Below are 21,565 nucleotides of genomic sequence, written 5' to 3' on the forward strand. Positions count from 1 at the left end.
ATACAATCAATCACTCTCTTTTCATTCAAGCAAAGAGAGTACCTATTTAGGCATCAGGATATGCTCTAATTAATCAAAGACAGTATCTGCAGATGTGGATGTCATACTCAAAAAAGTGACAGAAGATGGAAAAAATGGTGTCTGTCTGTTGGGAAGGGTAAAAGCTTGAATTTCCTGCTTCAGCTTTCATACGAAAACCCAGAGTTGTAGAACAGTGCTGATGGAATACAAAGACACTATGGCTATCCCATAAGATATTTAAAAAATCACAGCCAAATAAGAGGTTAGCTAGCATTACCTGATTTGTATCAATTTACTTGTCAATTAAGACTTTTAAAAAGAGGACCGTCTTACCAACTCTTCTCAAGGTCCAGTGTGGCTGGAGACTGAAGAAAAATTAGAGCGCCAAAGAGGTTAACTCTGTGCACTTCCATTTATAAAATAGTTGCTTGCACCTGTACAAAAAACACACTCTTTACCATGACGCCATCTAATCTCACCAGCTCTTCTCCTATGCCCATCCAGAATAATCCCCCATTTAAATTTGCTACAAGATGGAAAATAAAATCCATGTTGCTGACAAGAAACATGTTAATCATGAAAGATATTATTGAATGGACAACGTTAGCTGCCTTCACGTATCTTTGTGGTAAATATCCATTACAAATAGAGGAAGATCCTTTCTACAATAAACTGCCACTCAAATTTATAAAAGGAGCAGAAGAATTGTTGGCAGGTTACAAACAACATCTCACTTGAAAAAGTATGCTAGCCAAAAAACATTTTGTGATTAAGTAATCAAGACCCCCTATTCAGAAAAGTATCCCTTTCTGAGTTAGCACTTACATATTCACACGCTTTCAACTGGACTTAAACGTGTGATTATCTTTAAGAATGCACCAGTGCTTTCCGAATTGAAGCCTCAGGCATGTGAACTAGACTAGCAGCAGGATCTGAAAAACCACTACCTCTCCACTTCTTTAACCACTATTAAAATGACCTCTTTTTTTTTTTTTTTTTTTGAACTCGTGAGGCAGACAGAGGATATGCGGTGTTGTGGTAAGGGAAGTTTTCCTTTGCTTGACTTCAGGATGAGCTGCAAAACTTGTACACCTCTTCACTACTCCTGGGCTGTACTCCCCCTTTTCCATCCATGTGCGGATTTTCTCCACGCATGCACGGAACACATGTATGATGTGCACCAAGCCATGTGTGCATGCGCAGCACCGGTAGAAACAAAAATCCTCGCTGGGTGGCATTGGAATCTCTCCTGAAGGGCCACATGAGCGCGCAACTTACAGAGAGCCCTGCAGCCAACCCAAACTAACACGGAAAAACAAAATTAACTCTTGGTGCGTTTCTCTGAGTTGTTAATTAACGTCAGTCATGCCTCTTTCCCTGTGCTTGCTTGGAATATAAAGAATGAACGGCCATTAGGTTTGTTGCCGGTGGAAACTTCTGCTCTTCCCAGCTTGTTCAGAATAGAAAATTTCAAGATTACTCCTGTGTGTCAAGTAATAGTTTTGATGCCTCTCTGAAGTACTGAGTTAATCAACTGTAGCATCCAATGGAAGTCTTTTATAAAACCGTGAAGTGTCTAGGTCTTATCTGGGACAAGTAAATATCAGAGAGTCACCCGGCAGTGACTTCACAGGGACCTCCAGACCATCTAGTTTGATCTGTGTATTTCAGACCCCTTCCATGCGCCAGAGACATCCCAACAACCAATTACTGATTTAAGACAAGGCATGAATGACTGCGATTTCTTTAAAAGGAGGCAGACAATTTGTATAAAATTTCAGTTCAGTTTTATGTTCTTCCAATTTTGTGTGAAGTTTTTGTTTTTCTCTGGAGAGGTTTTAGTAAGGAGTCTTTGAATTTGGGCTCTAACTGAAATAGCCCCTTGGGAGTCCTAAATTTTACTGACCACTCTTACCAAAAAATAGTTCCCTACAACTTGGTGGAAGGGTGAACCTGAAGCTACCTGGTGCACTGCAATGATTTAAAAAACTGGCTACAGGATCAAATTCAGCTGTTTTTCACATTATACATATATGTCATGTACCTAAGCCTGATTTAATAGGGGCCAGGAGCGTGTCAGACCTTTAGATGAAGCTTCACCACCAGGAAGTACATTTTTCTGCTGGGTTTTACCTTAAAATGGAGAAGATACTGCTGGGCTCGTGCACACTGCTGATAGCACGTAATGGCGTATCTGTCCATCATCAGTGGTTGCACACGTACCTCCAAACCCCAGGGAGCTCCACTCTCCTCCCAGATTCCCATCTCTATGAAATGACTGTACAAAAATGTCACTGTTAAGCAGTTAACTGATTCTGCACAAACAACATTCCTGACACAAACCCACAGGACCAGGAAATGCAAAGTTAAGCCATTTACCAATACACCATCTCCTCCTCCCAGCCGGAAGACATCTTATTGTCACAACTGCTGTACAGCAACCACCAGGCACTTCATCTTTAACTCTGCCCCCTCATCCCACCCTTCCGGACATAGCCCTTTACCGGCTGGTTCCCCCCATCAGGCACTGAGATGTGGCTGCCTGGTACCCAGGCTGGTTGTGTTGAGAGAGGGTCACCTGGCAAAGGAGTGTGTGGAGAAGGGCAACGAAACGGGATGAAGGAATACTGACATCTCTGGGAAGGGTGGAGTTAAAGGTGTGGTGCATAATTTGTGCACACTGGCTGTGTGGCTGCCATGGTAAGATGTATGCTTGTGGGTGGAGGAGTAAAGGACACTAACTGTTGGAGAGTTTAAGTTTTCCTTTTTTTTTGGCCACAGTGTATTTGTGTCGGGTATGCTGTGTGAGTGGCAACCCTCATCATCTCACAGCTTTGTAATATGAATATTTTATTGTGATGAGCGACTGAAAATATTTTTCATCTCAAGGATCAAAAACCTCCTCTTCTGAGAGGAAATGTTTTATTCTAAGTGTCAGATCAAAAATCAGCCTTTAAAAGCAGAATTGTGACATAGAGGGGTTTTAATGGAAATGGTAAGACAAGAAAAGTTCTAGCTATGCCATCTATAGTAAGCAAACAAACAGGATTTTGTGGATATTTTTTCTGCATAAAAGCATTGCCTGGACCAAAAAAAAAAAATATACAATTTTGCTTTTGCCTCATTTTAAGATTTAATTGAAAAATGGAAACTTGAAAGAGGTCTGATTTTAAAAATTAGTTTAATCTAAAATGTCTTTCTAATACAGTCAGTTCATAAGTTTCCATCCACCAAATCACAGTCTTCTAAATTATACAAACTCTGCATTTACTTTGGAAGGTCCTTAATGAAATGTTATCATTTTTGTCTGTTTCTTATTTTTGAGAGACTGGGGAAGGCTAATAAATATTATGTACAGAATGTCCCTACAAACACAGTAGATGCAATCCCATTAGTTCTTGGTTACACTCAATATGGTGAATGGAAATGGTTTTAGATTTATTGATTACACCCAAGGTCCCAATCTTGCAAAGCGATCTGCAGGTAGCTGAATCTCCAGATCAGGCCAGGGAGCTCTGCAAAAGTGCACAGATCAGTTTGCAGGACTGCAGCCTAAGAGTGTAAACAAAAAACTGACATACATAGAACACAAACTAATAGCCCTTTGAGGATGCTTAGACAAATCAGAAAGGCAAATATGTAAACAATGTCTGAAGGTCTTTCATTTACATATTGACTACCCAGGCAGCAACACAGCTGGAAAAAAACAAAATGCTAGATAGTTGTCCTTCTTCAGTAAGTGCAATTTGAAAAAAATCTATTCAAATAAATGTTATACACACATTCACTTATAACAAAGCAAGCAACTAAAAATGAAAATGAGATTCTAATACAGTGTATACCAATCCTTACACAGAACCAAACCTATTTTATATTAAAACAAGGTTCCTTTTGCATTCACCAATCTTTGAAAGCTCAGCAAAAACAGCCATCAGCTATTTATGCAAATGTAAGAGAAAATGTGTAAGTAATATTTGCATAGCACTGTACATCCATATATTTGTTTGGGATACAGCTTTTCAGGAACCACGATAAGTGAGATTATTTTACCTCTTACTTTTAACAGATTTCAGTGCTTCTTTTGTGAACTGTATAATATTTTGTATAGGAAATAAGTGTAAAAACATACAAAAATATATCTGCACATGCACAGTAATTTTGTACCCTGTATTCAATTTTATTATTTGGTTGATTTTGCTAGTAATATCTGATAGTTGACAAAAACAACAAAATCACATTTGTAACAATCAGTCAGGTTAATGATGTTTAGTATTCTCAAAGAGAAAGGTATTCATTAAAGCTGCAGTACTTGCTGGTGATCTTTATGACTGAGTAACATGCCAGTTTATGGTTGCTTTCTGGCTTTCAGGCAAGTAGCATTTGATTGTCACAACTCACAGTTTTGAGACAGCAGAAGCAATGAATATATTGGGTACATTTTGCATGTATAACAAATGATAGTTCTGTAACAATCCAGTAGTTTTAAAATATTTCATTCACAATATCAGACACCCAAATTGACCATTAGTTTAAAAAGAGTTGAAAGTTAAAAATATCCTTCCTTAACATAAGTATTATGCCTTGTCAAAAAATTAGATGAAACAAAAGTTTTATAATAGTCAAACTATGTAGAGAATGCCTCCTGAAGGGACACAATTAAACTGCCCTTTCTTTCTTTTTTTTTGAACCTTCTAGTTTCTGACAGAGTACTTTTTAAATGGCATGTCCTGATTTTTGAAAACATTTCCTTTTAAAATGTTAAAAGGCTTTTTCCACTACCTTGCTGATAGTTACCAAGGTTTCTTCCTCAAGGAGGAACTGACTATATTCAAGTATTAGAGGGGTAGCTGTGTTAGTCTGTATCGTCCTGTGGCATCTTATAGACTAACAGATTTTTTGGAGCACAAGCTTTCCTGGCCAAAGACCCGCTTCTTATTGTTTTGACTACATTCAGAGTGCTCTCCAATAGTTCAAGTACACAAACTAATTTGTTATTTTTTTCAGATTATTCATCAAACTGAAGTTTTACTTGTAACTATTGTTTCAAATGTTCAAAAGATGTGTAATTTCCAAGCTGTGTTCCTTACACTTTAAAGCCCAGAGGTTAATGACAAGAGAGGTCTTAAATGTTCAAGTTTAGAGTTGCTAATCTAGTATCCTGACAGAGTTCCGTAAAATAGAGGATATTTTCATTACATCTTTTGAGCATCTGGCAAAAAATGCATGTGATCCGCCACAGTATGACAAACTTTCCCACAATGTGTTAGCAATTCTGTGAAGAAACTGGTGCACAAGATTGCTGAGGAACTCAGGTAGGTAGTGTCCTGCCACTTCTTGCTTCTACATATGGGTTAGGGATGTTAACAGTTAACCGGTAAGCCTCCCCCTAAACGGTTATGGTTAACTGGTAGCAACTGTAGCAGTCCCCCTATCCACCTTGGGCTGCTCCAGCTGGCCTGCTGCAGGTCACTCTAGCCCATCCTTAGTCCTGGTCCATGGTGGCTCAGGGAGTGGTGTGGGCAGAAGGCGCCCCAGCCTGACAGGAGCAGTCCCCAGCCCTCCCCACGTTTAACTGGTTAACTAATTAATCAGGATTTTACATCCCTAATGTGGGTTTGTTACCTAGCCTTCCAGGGAAGCTCTTGACTACACTAGGCAGGTATATTCTTCTTTGAGACAAATCCCAATCTTAGTATATGCAAAGTAATGGCATTGACTTCCATGGGATTATTTTACTTCTGTACTGGCATGAGGGGGATCAGAATCTTGCCATTCCTGTCTACGCTTAACTGTGTGGTTTCCAACTTTCTGGCCATTATTTAGTTTCCCAAACCAGGAAGTCAGCTGCACTGGCCAGTGCCCTTCCTCCTTTCAGCCAGATTTGCTCTAACCTGCAGCACGTCCTTTATTGGCTTCAGAACCCAGCTTTATTCACTCTTTGGGTTTGGAGCAGCCCATGCTCCATCACAGGTTGGAGAGCACACAGAGGAATGGAAAGTGAGCCACTGTGGCACAAGGTGCTTGAACACAGCTTCAGAAATGAAGCCAGAGAAGGCGAGCCCATACTGACAGTCACCAATCAGAAGCTGTAAACAGGACAGCTGTTTTGGGACCAATGCCTTTACTCTTGGCAGTGTTAATGTGTGCCCATCTAGGGGAGTTTCTATCCTCCAAATGAGATACACTATTTTCAAAGAAACTTCATAACTCCTACACTCAGGTTGACCGAAACATGAATAATACTTAACTGGGCCATACCTGTTTATTTTGGCCCTGGATATGTTTGAGGAATGTCTCCGGCTAAGTGGCACCAAAAGACGTGGATATTTTATTATGCCTCTTGCAACTCTGAAACAGTCTGCTAGATTGAGCTTGGTATGAAAATCAACATTCCCTTAATCAAAGGTGTCTATCCTCAGGACAGATGACATTTTGGAGTATTCCTAGGCAGGATGAGCATCGCCATCAACTAAAAACACATTCACATTAACTAACTATTGGTTAACTACAGCTGCCCGATGTTAACGATATTGGTGTGCTCACTCCCTCACATTAGTCTGATCCATTTCAGAGGGCCCAGATACCAGGTAACAATGCACTTATGCAAAGTCTTCTACCATAAGGGACAGGCCTTCTTAGAAAGTCTCTACTCAGTACTGGTGACATCTGTTATCATCAGACTTAGACTTCATAATAGGCCAGTTCATACTTATTGAACATGCCAAAACAATACTGACAGGAAGACAAACTCCATGGCCACTTGTAGTACTTCGAAGACATGCTGTGCTGCAAAAGACGTTTTGGAATGCCCCTGAGCTCCACTTGTGGTGTCAGAAGAGAACAGTCTCCAGACACTACATTGCAAGTAGATGGTGTTGGAAGATGGCAAAGGTGAATACAACAAAGCTCCAGAGAAAAGGTGTGTGCTTTTTCTATGCACATTAGGCAACCCGGAAAAGAGCACAATCCCCATTATCAGCCAGCAATTAAGTGCACAGAGCCCTTCAAAGTGGTTTAAAGCAGAACAAAGGACATCGCCTATGTTCTTTGTGGCCAAGAGAAGCACGTCACTCAGTGGGACACAAAGTCAATAGCAAAAGCACACTGTGACTGTCAGCTCATGGCTGGTAAGGGACCTCTATGAGCCAAAGCCTGTAAGTTCCAATTAGTGTACCAAAGGGAGTCCTCCTTCAGCAACACATTTGTTATGCTTTGATGACTGATGGGATGCACAGGGTCAGCAGCTAGCAAGAGCTCTCCCACCATATTCTTCAAAAAGCTCCTGACTTGGGTCACATGATGCTATTGCAGTATTGCAGATGGCAATATGAGGGGGTAAGGCTTCTTCCTCCAGGCCAGCTCAGGTGCTGCTGAAGACTCTAAAATGGGTACACGTTCCATCTGGGAAGCTATTTGCCTTCTGCATCAGGGGTGAGCTCCCCAGCGGTTGGCCTGTAAAAACTCCACTGAAACTGCATGTCCACAGCTGGAGAATTTGACTTCAAAAGATCAAACAATTAAAGCCTTGAAAGATGGGTGAAGTAAAAGGGAAAATTCTTCCAGATTCCTAAGACTTAGCAAAATTGTGGAGATCGGGGTGAAAATCAAAGACCAAAAAAAACTGATATATTTTTGTTTATTATTGCTCTCAGAGGGCTTGGTAGTCAATTATACAAGCTATTTTCTATTAAACCAGAAGAAAATAGTGTCAAATATAAAATCTATGCTCAATGTTCCAATCCAAGCCACTTGCTTACCTTCGTTAGAGACATTTACTGCAGCTATTTCCGATCACGTTAATTTATACATACTCTGTATATACAGATAGATATATATCTAATTATATATTAAAAAGCTATCTGAAGAGACAAAAGTTCAAAATGAAAATATTTTGCGCTGCTTGTGCAGTGTACTGTGCACTGTTGTATAATTCAATTTTCCAAATTGTTATCTGCTGAGAAGAGTAAAAATTAAAGCAAACAATAATATATTTACTACATTTTCAAAACGAAGCACGGCCAATGTGTGATGGTAAGAAACTAAAATACATTAAACATGTGCTTATTCTCCCCTTGATGTACATGCACTAATCCCATTAACCCTAATCAGGAGATGCATGCACTAAGAGGAGACAAGACCTCTATAAAAAGAAAGGATTTTTAATTTTATCCCCTGCCTAAAGCCCAACCCCTTCCCCCGCCCCCACCACTAAGAAAGGGGAAATATTTGTTAAATTCCAGTAATGTCTACCAGTACCAAGGCCCCTGCTCACAGGTAACTGCCGAGTATAACCAGTGGTGGTCTTGCTTTGCTCTGATTACCAAAGGAAGTGCTATTTAAATATGTTGATCATCATCTTCAGAAAGTACGTATACAGCATCTGTTAAGTCTTCCTAATAAGCAAGGTTTATAGTTATTATTCAGATAAAAAATAAATAAATCAAGCCCACCTGTTTTGGTTCTCTGGTTAGAAAACATCAAAGAAAACCAGGGACTTTGCTTTACCAGCATTCAGAATTCTAACTGTTTCAAAAGAGTGCAAAAATGCCTGGTAAGAAAATGCACAATCATGGCTGTATTATGCCCCTCCAAAACCAGCATTCAGCTTTCACTGAAGTTAATAAAAGTTGTGCACCCTTTTTTCTGTAAGGAAGAATGGCACACAAACCAAGGGGCAGAGCGTGCAGTGCTTAACTGGGGACAGAGATAACAAGAGACACAAATGCCATAAGACAATCTGAAAATTCTCTCCTGAAAAGAGACCCAACGGAAACCATCAGGTCCTGAGAAAGGAATGATAAACAACCCCCAGTGCAGCATTCCAGTAAGCTGTGAAATTATGCTAAAGCTTGAAGTTAAAAAGAAAATCCTTAGGGGGCAAATATCCATGGGGAAATAGGTTAGAATGGAGTATGGAAAACAGGTAAAATATCACATTTTCACCTTGGGCTAAAACAGGAAAGAAAAAAATAAACCAGTGTTTTGATGAGATCTGACCTTCAGAAAACTGAAACAATTATTCAAAGTGTTTGGGTTAAGACGAGAGGGTGAGACTTCACACAGCATCATTTGAAAGTGAAGGTCAAATTCAGCCTTCAGTTGTACTTCGGCAGCACATTCCACTGTCATCTCTGGAGTATGGCTGCGTACAGAATTTGGCCATTAAATTTCAAAATATAAGCAGTTTCCACATACTTATCAACACCCATTTAAACACACATACAACAGCCCTCTGCACAACCTTACAATGTGCATTGGGAAAGAGAGTGGTACAGCCTACATTCCAGTCTCCAGATTTCAACAGCAAACCTAAAGGCCAAGTGATCAAAATTGGAGATATTAACCCTCTCACCCCCCAAAGACACCTTAACACCAATCTAGTATTTCCTCCTCTAACATGGCTCATGTAGTGATATAGAGCATAAAAATGTCCTACCATAGCTAGCTAAGAAAAGCAGCACAGACCACTGGATAGTCAGAACATGCGAGCTGGAATCCTGGCCCCATCAAAGTCAGTGGCAAAACTCCTACTGACATTAATGGGGCCAGGATTTTCACCCCTTAAACACTACCACAGTGATATTCAGTGAGCCTTGTCAGACACAAGTGGCTCTTAAATGTGTCTTCTCCAGCTCTTTGCTGCACATGATATTAAAACATTGAGATTTAATTATTAACCAATCAGGATGATCTTACTATATTAACTATTTTGTCAATGACAATTAGTATGTGGTAAATCATTTTGCTGTGAAAATAATACATATCTGCACACACAAACTATCTCTCATCCCACTGTTTAAGTATGTAAATTAAATAGTAAATGAAACCATAAATTAATTCACACTACTGGCGGCTCTTTTGGGTAATGTTGAGTGCTAATTTGGCTTCCGAACGACTGAGGTCTGAGTATCACTGCATGAGAGACATCAATTGCATCTTTTCTTTTTTGCGTTGGTGCAGACAAAAAGAATTACCCTTTCCCAGGACTGCTGGGATGGTTTATCCTGATTTTCTCAGTAGACTGCTGCAGGGGACAACCAGTGGAGTGGGACTCCAGGGATGAGAAACATGAGCAGAAGTAAGGAAGAAACTTTACAACTGAGTAAACAGCCTTCTTTACACTGGACCAAATCACCAGGCTTACCATTCACTTAAAAAAGTGAAGCAAAACCCAAAACGGATCCAAGGCATGTAAACCATGAACCGAGCCCACATTGCCTACACCCCAAAGTGGGGTGTTGCGCTTTAACTGAGCCTTGATCAACAGGCATGGGGAAAAAGCTTTGAACTGTATTAATACTAGTGAATCTCATGTACAGTATGTGCTTATCAATCAGGTACTGCTTCCATCAAAATTCCATTAACCATTTTCTTGTTGCACAGAAGTTATATGATGGTATCTGAAAATAAATAGTGCCTTCAATAAAATGTATACAAGTAGGATTTCATCTGGAGTCATGATAAAATGGCTTTGCCAAATGGCTTTCACCCAAGGAACTCCTGTCAGTGAATTTGAGATGGGTTGTGTTTCCTGGAGCACACTCAGCAGTGATGCTGGGAAACAACAAATATTGGTTTCAGAAAGAGGAAACATTCAATGGCTCCTATTGCAAAGTGAGGGTAAGATGCCCGAAGGAGAAACCAGTGTGAGTGGTTGTCTGAAGAAGTAGGTAGCTGTGTCCAATATTTTTCGTCCTCCTCTGAAAACAAAGAAAAAAGTTACAATGCTTTAGCCCCAATTTTCACCCCAAGTTTGAATACAGTAATCCTTAAACAGGCAGAAAGCTGATGTGTTCTCTTCTCTTCATTCTTCCAGTTTCTTCACTCTTGGCTCAAGTATTATTCATTAATATTAGTCAGTAGTTAATAAGAAAAAGATAGTTTCTAAGCGTTTTTTTAATGAAGCTAATTTGATACCATAGTCTTGGCATGTGTGCTTTGCTGCAACTGTGAATTATTCCTTTTTCTTGAATTCCTGGTTGCCATAGTTGGAGCCTTTTTCTATTTCGGTTACTCCTATCAGTCTACGAACTCCAAAGGAAGCTTTAAAATATAATACAGAAATTGCAGGTGTATTACAACTGATATAATGATAAATATGTCTGTCTGTCTGTCTGTCTGTCTCTCTCTCACACACACACACACACACAATCTGTAGTGACTCTGGGCCACACATGGTCTCCAATCCGTGGACACAGCACAGCTTACACTGACTGAAGCGTTTTGGCCCAAATACATGTGCCAAGTCATTAAATCAGAGGGCAGACCAGATTTAAAGAATAAATGCAAATATAATGAGTGCATATTTGTTAAAAGCAGCTGTACTGGTAGCTCTGGAAGCTGATCCCTTCAGTTAACCACAGAGCATACTCAATCAGTATGGGCAACATCAGTGCAAACATCTTCGCTCCCCAATGTGCTTCACCCCTCAAGAATGGGCTACAATGCACACAGTAGTTAATATATGAAATGTAATTTAAAAATAAGAGACAAACCCACCTGAAATTAAGGGGTTTGAAATAACTGTTCTTCTATACAAAAATTGAAACCTTGGTAACCTGCCCTGAATTTTCACCCAAAACATCTTTCTGATAGCTGCAGCCATACACAGAATTCATCACAGCTAATGTCCACTACTGTATCATATTGTGTGTGGGCTCCCTCTCTCTCTCTTCTCTATAACTTTCATTACCTGCTCCAACAAACCCCAGGAATGCGAGGATAAGAAGGGGTGAGCCACTTGCAAAAATTCCAAAACCAAATGTGAAGAGAGGAGAGAGCAGGACAGTAGCCCAGCATAGAAAGTTCAGGAGAGTCCATGGTCTTCTAGGAGGTTTAAACTGCTGGCCAGGAAATATGCCTTCCTGATTATACATTTCTTGCAAAGCATCCTGGGGCGGGAGGGGGAAAAGAGGGGAAGAAAGTTAATTCAGGAATGTTAGTATCGGCATGAATAGTTTCAAGACTTTAGAATTCCATGATGCCATAAAGGCCCACATCTGTGACAAGCATTATTCAGATCTATGGGAGGAATATACATTTTCTGTGGCCTGTCTGGCATTCCCTAATGCTGTGATAACCATCGTTAATACTATGAACAAACATTTTGAACACTATGTAAAAATAAACAGAAATCAAATATTGTCACCCTCCATCCACCACCATAGACACCAGTGTCAGCTGTTAGTATGTTCAGACATCAGAGAAGTGTTAGCCCCAGAAAACTTCCAGGACAGTTCCCATTCCTGTGCAGGTTGTTTGCTTATTGTTTCTCCTTCCTACTTTTGCGAGAATCAGGAACTATCTATAGGAGGTGCAGCAGAAAAATGCTCCACATGAAGCAAACAGAATGAAGCTAAGCACAAGCTGACCAGCGGGGCCAGCATTTCCTTGCAACATGACTTCATTCTTTGCAGAAACGCTGAAGCCTGTAGCCATAAGCATAGCACTTCAGAAAGCATAATGCCCTGAACTAGGTATTTAGAAAAGTGTCATAGTGATAAAAATCAGACAAATCGTTACTGTCTCCACCTTATTTTTCTCAAGACAATGATTTATAAGCTGCACGTTATATAAAAAAAACATTTAACCTATTGCTGTTTTAGCCTCCATTGACATTACTGAAAAATGACAAGCTCAACGTTTTCTTTGTACAATGTGTACATGTAGGAATTCCACAATATAGGAGTTTTTCTAAACCTACTGGGATCAATTAATGTAAAGAAAAAAAATCCTCTTTAAAAAAAAAATTGACTCCGGTGTTGAGGGGAGGTACAGCCAATTTCAACAACACCACCCTTCCAGAGTAGTTAGGGCAGGGCAGTTGGCTCAAGTAAACTGAAATGGAGAGCTATCTGCTGCTCATGCTTAACTCTATTCTCGTGCTACAGCAAAAAGGGCGACACAGATGGAAAAGGAAAAAATAAAAAAGGGTATCAATGCTCATTCAGCCAAGTGGGAAATTTCTTGAGGTATTTTCATAATTTTCAAATGACACCTACATGTGTCTCACACATCAACATCCAGGATGCAAGAGGGACAGACAATTACTAGTATTCTTCATAAGCAACTCATGGCCCCGTGTCCTAACTGTTTTGAGTATTGTTAGGATCCCTAATAAATATATTTAAAATGAACAAAAGTGAAACTTGGGAGGAGGAGGCCAACAACCTTATGAGCAATGTGGTGCCTGCCCACAGGTTAAGTGAAGATTTGGAAATGTTGCAGTCCAGGTAGCCAAAGCAGAAGAAAGCTCAGAAACATCAGGGTTTCTGTACTCTTCTACCTTCACCAAAATAAAAAAGAATACCAAGATATGCATTTCAAAACATATGTCCTGATATACACAAGTCCAATCTACACAAGTCCAGGCCAAACTTTATATATCACTCTCCCCCACACTCACTCCACTCCTATTAAATCTGGAGTAAGGCAATTTACACTTTAGAAAAAAACTGTAAAAAGAAAAATATTAAGAACCTGGAGTGCTCTGAGGGCAGACTAACAGATCTACTTGCATCATGATAGAAAGGGCAGCAGAAATCCAGCAGCCAAGAGGAATAGGCAGGAAAGAACGAAGACGAGCGCTACAAAAGGGGCAGCCCACTGTATCACTGTCCTAAATGGATCCGGAACGAATGACTACCTTTGGTTTAGTGTTACCCTGCATCTGTATCTCCTAGAAACATCCATAGATGGAACAAAAGCAGTTACAATATATGACAAAGAGCCCAGATCTGAATATCAGAGCAAAACAGAACAAATTATATATGGTCTCCCCCCAAGGTGGCTGTCTGAATGTGTGCATATGTGTGTATTTATCTGCCTGTCTAGACTCCCCACTACGGCCATCATTCTGTGGTCAAAGAGGAATGGCTGGGGCTCCTTTCACAGCGTGCCAATATAGTTCCTTAAATGAATCTAAGAATAGCCAAGTTCCACAAAGTGCTCCTATTTTCCTCCTCCTCTCCAAGGCTGAGTGCACGTTGCTCAGCTCCTGACAAGCTCCGCCTCAGAATGTTACTTTATGACAGATGTGAAAGAGAAAAAAGCCATTTACCTTTTCCTGGTACAATTTATGAAGCCAGTTTGCAGCTTCCTTTTCATCTGCAGGGATATCTTCAAGAGGAAATCTCCTGGTTTATTAAAGAGATTTTAAAAAATTCTTAAAAGGGAAAGAATATCCATATAATTTATTTTACCTTAGATCTTTTCAAATAAAGAGCTATAATTGTTAATATATAGCCAACTTTGTTACAAGTGTTGGAACTACCAAAATCATGCAGTGCAAATAAGAATCAAAATGGCTTATAACAGAAACCTACGCTTCCAATTCTCACTGAGAAATAGGCATTCATGAAAAACAGCAGAATATACAACTACTTCCTGTCAATTTCTGTCTCCCTCAGAAAGACATGTATTTTTTATTCAAGTATTACTGCATCCACAATGGAGTTATCAATGGTTGAATTCAAGCAAACTCTAGTTCACATTTCAAAGACCAACACCGGTCAACAATCAGGAAGATTATTCAAAAACATTTTTATAGCGAAAATAACTATCCATCTTTTTGGTTGAAAAATCAAAATTCGGAAAACAGTGAGTAGTGCCATTGAAACCACCTTCTCTTCACACCCCCCTTTCTAGTTCCAGTCTACTCATTCAATTGTCCTTTCAATCACTCTGACCTTCCAGTGATCACTCACCAGCTTTCTAATTGCTTCCCACGGCAGTACCAGCTTGTTTGCTTTGCAACGTAGAGAGACTCTTTGGCAAGATTCAATTTGCAAAAACATAACCTGCAAGGTTCATTCATCCCTAATTATGTCAAGATTTTAACTCTCTAATCCAGAACTCTCCTCCAGCAACATCTGTAATCTGGAATGATTTCAATTAGCTGGATATCCACTTATGGGTGTAGCCAACTTTCCCGCGGTCCCATAAAGTTTGTTTACAACCACCAGTCCTGGCTCTCAGTGTTCTGTGCTGTTATTTAGATCTAATTTACCTCTAAATGTCTTTTAAGAGCCCAGTAAGCAGTGGAAATTTTAGTAATGTGCCAGACCGTATTGACTTCCTTTGCATTAGCAAATTTTCTAGTCTGGCATCAGTCAGGTCCTGAGGGTGCTGGACAAGAGAGGGTCAACCTGTAACATCTTTTGGAGGAATAACAATAAGCTGACTCTGTGGTTCTCTGGACAAAGGAAGACGATGTGGGCGGAGAAAAAAAAATCAATGAGATGGCCAGTGACCAGGTCAGCAGTTCGCATGTTGTACAATAATCTGTAAATACAAATGACTTTAAAATAAAATAACCAAAATGTTTCTCCAGATCAAGGTGAGGAACCTGGCCCACTGCTTAATCTATCTGGCCTGTGACAAGTCTTGGTGGCATAGGTCCTGGAGCCAAGGGTCCTCAGCACCCCCACCATACAAATTGTTCCTGCACGCCTGCTTGGCGGCTCCTCTTTGGAGCAGCAAATGTTGGCTTTCCCCATTATGGGTGAGAAGCCTGGAGCCTCGACCCCGACCCCCTTGTCTCCCAGGCAGGTGAGCTGAATGTGTTATATTTCTCTCTCTGACATCCCCCTCTTTAAATTAAGCTGCTTTTACATATGTGTAGCCTTGGATTGATTTTTTTTCAGTGGGTCAATGGCACATGAAAGGAAAAAAGTTCCCCGTCCCTGTTCTAGACAGTTAAATTACTAAACTAATCGTTTTTGAGACCAGTTTTATAACGAGGATTGTGCCTTTAATTAAAAAAACAATTTTTCAAAGTCCTCTTCCAAAGTCATCACTTCACTAAAATTGCCACTAGAGGGTACTTTTAGCAAGATCACTTTGATGATTTTGGAGGATTATTTCAATTTGCTGTAGTTCATCATCAATGAAGGCCTGTAAAGTGCGCGAAGAGGCTTGGCCACTCTCCTCAATGCAGAGCACAGCATATCGGTAGGCCAGGTCTACAGTGGGGGGTACTGTTGAACTAAGGTATGCAACTCCAGCTGTTGGAATAGTGTAGCTGGAATCAACATACCTCAGTTCCAGTTACTGCGTCATCTTCCACTGTGGGGTGGGCCTACGGGAGAAACTCTTCCACTGACTCCCTTTAATCTTCTTGATCTGGTGAAGTACTGCTGTCGACAGGAGCATGATCAGTGGTCAATTCAGCAGATCGTTACTAGACTAGACTCTGCAGCGCCGATGTCCCGGTAAGTATAGACAACGCTAGAGGCTCACATAGTTCCCTTTCTTTGACCTAAGCCACGTCTGCAGGCTCATCAAGAACTCTACATGTATTCAATTTGCAGTGAGGAGCTGTGACAAGGAAATATATGCCAGCTACACCCTGCCAGCAAGAGCACACCATACAATACTTGTGTTTAATGTCTGGAAAAATGAGACTCTTCTGTACACGCCTATTGCAATATTGTAGGACATTCTCATCAGCAGAAAAGTTGTGTTTCCAGTTGGAATTAACCTTCCATGGCCCCAGGCAACCTTAAATAAGGCGAGTTCAAAGACAGTCAAGTGTCTTGGGAAGGCACATTCAGTCCCATAAAAATACATTTTAAAAAGTCAGAGCAGACAGAACAGTTCAGAAGTTAGTTTAGTAACGGAGCACAAGTAGTCAGGTAAGCTCGCTGCCACTAATATCCCAGACTCTTCTAGAAGGTTGGCTGAAAGCCATTGGGTTTTTATGCTTCCTTTTACACCCCCAAAACCACATCAACTCACATCTCATTTAGCAAAGCAGAAGGTATTAAGTGGATGAAGCTGTTCTTTCAGTGTACACAAATACCCAGGTTGCTTGTGCATGCTTACTCATAAGTGCTGTGGGCACTTACAATTGTCTAGTGCAGGGGTGAGAAATCCTTTCCAGGTTGGGGCCACACAAGACACCTCACTGACATGGTTCCCAGACAGACAGACAGATTCCCCTTGCTCACCAGTACCCAGGAACCTATGAGGGCCATGGCTAGTAGATTTTTGTTGGCCTCCATAGGCTCTGGGGTTGGACAAAAATTAGGGGTTCAGTCTGGGAGGGGGCTGCCAGGAAGCAGGCTTGGGGTGTGGGGTGGGTGGGAGTGAGTCCAGAAGCAAACTGGAGGTTTGTGGGGGAGAGGCTTCTCAGAGGGTGGTAGAGTATGGAAATGGGCTGGGGGATCTGGACAAGAGTGGTATAGTCAAGAAGAGGTGCAGGAATGGGCTAGTGTAGAGGTCTGAGTGGGAGTGAGGGTGCAGTAGTGGTCTAGGGGTCAGGGTCTGAGCCACAGGGGCACTTACCTGGCACATCTCCCTGGGGGCAGAAGTGGTTCTATGTCCCCCACTGCTCTCAGGCACTGCCCTCCACTGCTCTGATTGGCCGCAGTTTCAGCCAATGAGAGCGGTGGGGGAAAAGCCGCTCCAGGCAGTGCTCCTCGGTGCTGCTGTTCCATCAGCGGGGGGGCGGGGAGAGGGAGGGAACAGTGGCAGCAGCATGCGGAGCTGTTTCTTCCCCCTTCCAGGCAGAGCCCCTGGGCCAAATACGAACAAGCTACAAACTAGTAATAATAGCGTATTGCACAAACGCTGAGTATATTATATTCTCACTAAACCAGGGGTGGGGAACCCACAGCCCAGGGTCCCGATCCAGCCCCAGCTTGCCTGATTCCAGCCCATGAAACTCAGGGCTCTGTACACCCCACTCTGTAGCAGACTGGATACTGGGATGGGAACCCCGAGCACTGGGGGCTGGATCAAGGCAAGCCGTGGTCTGGATCTGGGCCAGGGGATCCCCATCCCTGGGTCTAGTGAAATTATACTCAGCATTTGCACAGTACACTATCATGACTAGCTTGTAACTTGTTTCTCCACTTAGCAAGTCACACAGGCCTCATTGGGAACATGTGCACAGCAAATGTAAAGATGTAAATGTAAAACAGTTTGAGTTATCCAACTGCAAAAAATATCTGGAAAATGGCCTGACGGCATTTCTGAAGACAAGTCTTTCCCTTTTCCATCTCTGGATAATTCCCAAAATGGAGACACGGAATGTCCCAGGTTCCCAGCCACTCTGCACTCTCAGCAAGCATGAGGCATTTCATCCAAGAGAGTAATTGTGGGGAAAATTACATAAGCACCCGAGAACAGGTTTGGAATAGAAGTCCACCCTCCCCCTCAAGTGAACAGCTAGTGCTTCACTTGCTTCTAACCTAGCAGTTTTTGCTCTATATTTTGCAAAATTATTGCTGCTACCTTGCAATGCTGGAGGTCTGTGTGGGACTCCAAAAAGTTTGCTCTCGATAAGCTTCAATACAACACAAAACTGCCCACGTCAAAAAGAGTAAGCTGCGCCAGTAGCATACCCATGGCAATGCATTAGCACCCAGAAAAAGGAAATACCTAGGATTATTCAACACCAAACTTTCAATCAGAGTAAGGCAGTGTTTCACAAAGTCTAGGGTTCACTTCAGGGGTGGGGTGGGTGGGGACACAAAGGGTAAGAGGTGGGGAAGGATTGGATTAGATCGTCTCTTAAGGTCCCTTCCAGTCCTCTGAATCTATGAAAGGAGTGGACAGAGCTCTTGGTCGTTGCTCAGAGTCTCACCTTTCAGGTTTTTTAAAATAGGAAGTGAAATTATTTCAATAGGGAAGAAAACCTATGCTGAAGGTAGCAGGCACAGAGACACCTGTCAAGTTAGCAGAGGGCTTGAAATAATAGCTCTGAGGACTGACAGCACTCATAGAAATAAATCGAGGCAAACTCAGGCTTTGTCTACACTACAGCATAAAGTCAATTTTAAGGCACTTAGCTCCATTTTACAATGTAACTGTCTTCACTGCAAATACCAGTAGGTGTATTCTAAAGAGGCGCTAAGGTCAACTTTCTTGCCCTGTCCCTCCCAGGTGGTGTAACACCAAGTTTGAATTTAAAAGCTTGAATTAATGCTAGTGTGGAAACAGCATGACTTTACATCAATTTTAATTGGCCTCTAGAGGTATCCCAAAATGCCCCACAGGGATCCGTTCTGGCTGTTTACACCTCCACTGGTCTCCAGGTACACAGGAAGTAGGTAACAGAAAGCCCAGGAATTGGAATTCATCTTCTTTCTGGCCAGCGTAGATAGTACACGTCAGGGGCAATCGCATCTAGCCATCATGAGTTCTCATGGTCACAAAAGAGCCCGAGCATACAGCCATCAAGAGATCCAGGATCTCATTTCTGCATGGCGTGATGAATCTGTGCTGAGAAAACTGTGAACCAGCAAACGAAATGCGGACATTTACTGGAAGATTTCCCAGAGCATGATGGAGAAATGGTAGGCCCAGGACGCTCAGCAATGCCAAGGTCAAAATCAAGGAGCCCAGGCAGGTGTGTCAGAAAGTGAAAGAAGCCAACGGGTGATCTGGAACATCTCTCAAAACATGCTGCTTTTCTGAGTGGCTCAATGTGATTCTTGGGAAGGACCCAGCCACAGTTGTGAAGGATTGCATGGACTGCTCAGGAGACAAAGCTTGGCTCTCCAGTGACAGCCCAGTGGGTGAGGAGGAGGTGGAGGTGATGAAGAGGAGGACACCACCCGTCAGCAGATGCCACAGGAAGCCGATCCTGCCAGCCAGAAGCTCTTCCTCACCCTGGAGCTAGTCCTCTCATCAACATCTCATGATCCAGGTCCAGCAATGCTGGAGAGGACTCTTCTGTTGAGCATATTTTTTTAAACTGAAGCAACTGGGTTGTGGGTTAGGTGCAGTGGATCTAGAACAGCTTGTTAATATTTCTGGGGACAGAGCACTTATCTTTTTAGGAGAGCTCCCTAAAGGTCTCAGCCAGGGACTCTTATTTTTGGCACAAGGTTTTTGGGGAGGCCTGATTTATTGTGGCTTCCACAATAGCACACCTTGCCATGCTAGGCAACCAGTAAGTAATCTGGCATCACGGCACCACACTGCATTCTGGCAAATTTTCCAGCCTTCTGCTCACAAAGTATGAGCATATTTTCTTTTTCACTCTGTTATTCTTAGGAGGCTGATGCCTCTTTTTGCAACCTAGAAGCAGCATGGGAAATTTCATTACAGTTTGTTCCGTTAAATTTATCACACTGCTCCCTGGCCATTTAAATTTCACAGGACTGCCCTGCTGCACCGCATGACTGGTGGACTCTCCATCTCCCCCTTCCATGCAGCTGGTGGGCTCTCCTGGCCCTCTCCCTTCCCACCACATTGCTGGAGGGCTCCTCAGCTCACCTCCCTGCAACCACACGGCTGAGGAGGATTTATGAGAAGCCACTGATAAAGTGTTTTCCTGCACTTTACATTTTACAGGGATGACCCCCCAACTCATCCCAACCAGCTTCTGTTCTGCAGAGGTTGATTCATTGTCATCCTTAATAAATCAAAAGTAGCCTTGGAAAACACAAATTGCAGTAACTGTCAAACAGACACCCAGTTATTGTATGGGTCAGTGTGCTGTGTCACATTTAAAAATTGTATCTAAATTTTGATGTTCACTGTCTTCAACAGACAACATGAATGGGGGACACAAGATTGCTGTGAGGCACCACAGGAAAAGATCAAAATAGGACTGCATCCTGCAGCAGCTTCAGGCACAGAGGGAGCAAGCCCAAGTTGCTGCTCACAGGAATTGGACCCAGCAGTGGCGTCAGTGCTCCAGTGCATAAACAAGACCAGTTGGCAGAGCTCCTGATGGCTGTCAAGGAGCAAACCAATATCCTGCGGTCCATGTTGGAACTGCAGAGAGACACCCACCACAGAACTCACAGTTATGAGGCCTCTTCATCTGGTTGCCTGACCTCCCCTTGAAGTAGCCTGATGCCCCCTCATCAGGGCACCCCAAACGCGGCCAGGGAAGAACAAAGACAGTCTTGCAGTCCACGCCCAGGACCTCTCCACACTGCAAAAGGCTCACATTCCATTACACATGATGGCAGGATTCCCTTCTTTTTCCTACCCCTTAACCCTCACCTTCCTAAATAAAAGGAAAGTTGTTGTAAAAACCCCAGTTTCATTTATTGGTTCATATGAGGTGGAGTGCAGTTTGAGGTGCTTTTACAAAGGTCAAGCGCACACCATTGTGGGAGATGGGGGTGGTACTAAGATAGTTAAATGCAGCAGATTCACGTGACTGTTTGCTCATTCATAAAGCTGTTTTTCAAAGCCTCCCTGATTTTCATTGCTTCTGTGCACGGATTGCTGATTGCCCTTGTGTCCAACTGTGCATAAACACTGCCCTGGGCATCCCCTTTGGCCACCCAGGCTGGCATAAGATCTTCCCCCTTTGATTTGCATATGTTATGGAGAATACAGCACTGATCAGAATACAGCATCAGAATCACTGATGGTGGGGGGTGGGGTGGGAGGAGGAAGGGATGTTGGCTTTCAAAGGTCCAAAAGGGTCAAAAGGCACCTGAATTTGGCTTTTAAATGGCCAAAGGCACATTCCACTGCCATTCTGCACTTGCTCAGCCTGTGGTTGAAGAGCTCCTTGCTGTGATCCAGTGTGTCTGTGTATGGCTTCTTGAGTCAAGGGAGCTGAGGGTAAGTA

At 42.2% G+C, this 21,565-nt stretch overlaps 1 protein-coding gene across 11 annotated transcripts in view; it reads right to left on the reverse strand.

The window, feature by feature from the left end:
- The window catches only part of AGPAT3 (1-acylglycerol-3-phosphate O-acyltransferase 3), a 170,905-nt gene that overhangs the window by 15,317 nt on the left and 134,023 nt on the right, over positions 1–21,565 (reverse strand). For 10 of the 11 annotated variants that reach the window (XM_074995396.1, XM_074995364.1, XM_074995379.1 and 7 more), the window contains 3 exons: positions 14,081–14,156; positions 11,714–11,912; positions 8,218–11,064 (listed from right to left, as the gene is read on the reverse strand). In XM_074995396.1, the coding sequence (XP_074851497.1) occupies positions 10,976–11,064; positions 11,714–11,912; positions 14,081–14,156 (364 nt within the window). In that variant the 3' untranslated portion in view covers positions 8,218–10,975. Of the gene's footprint in view, positions 1–8,217; positions 11,065–11,713; positions 11,913–14,080; positions 14,157–21,565 lie in introns of those variants that run through there. The other variant, XM_074995436.1, reaches the window with a different exon arrangement.

The sequence above is a fragment of the Carettochelys insculpta genome, chromosome 1, assembly GCF_033958435.1.
Source record: "Carettochelys insculpta isolate YL-2023 chromosome 1, ASM3395843v1, whole genome shotgun sequence".
In the NCBI taxonomy this organism is placed as follows: Eukaryota; Metazoa; Chordata; order Testudines; family Carettochelyidae; genus Carettochelys; species Carettochelys insculpta.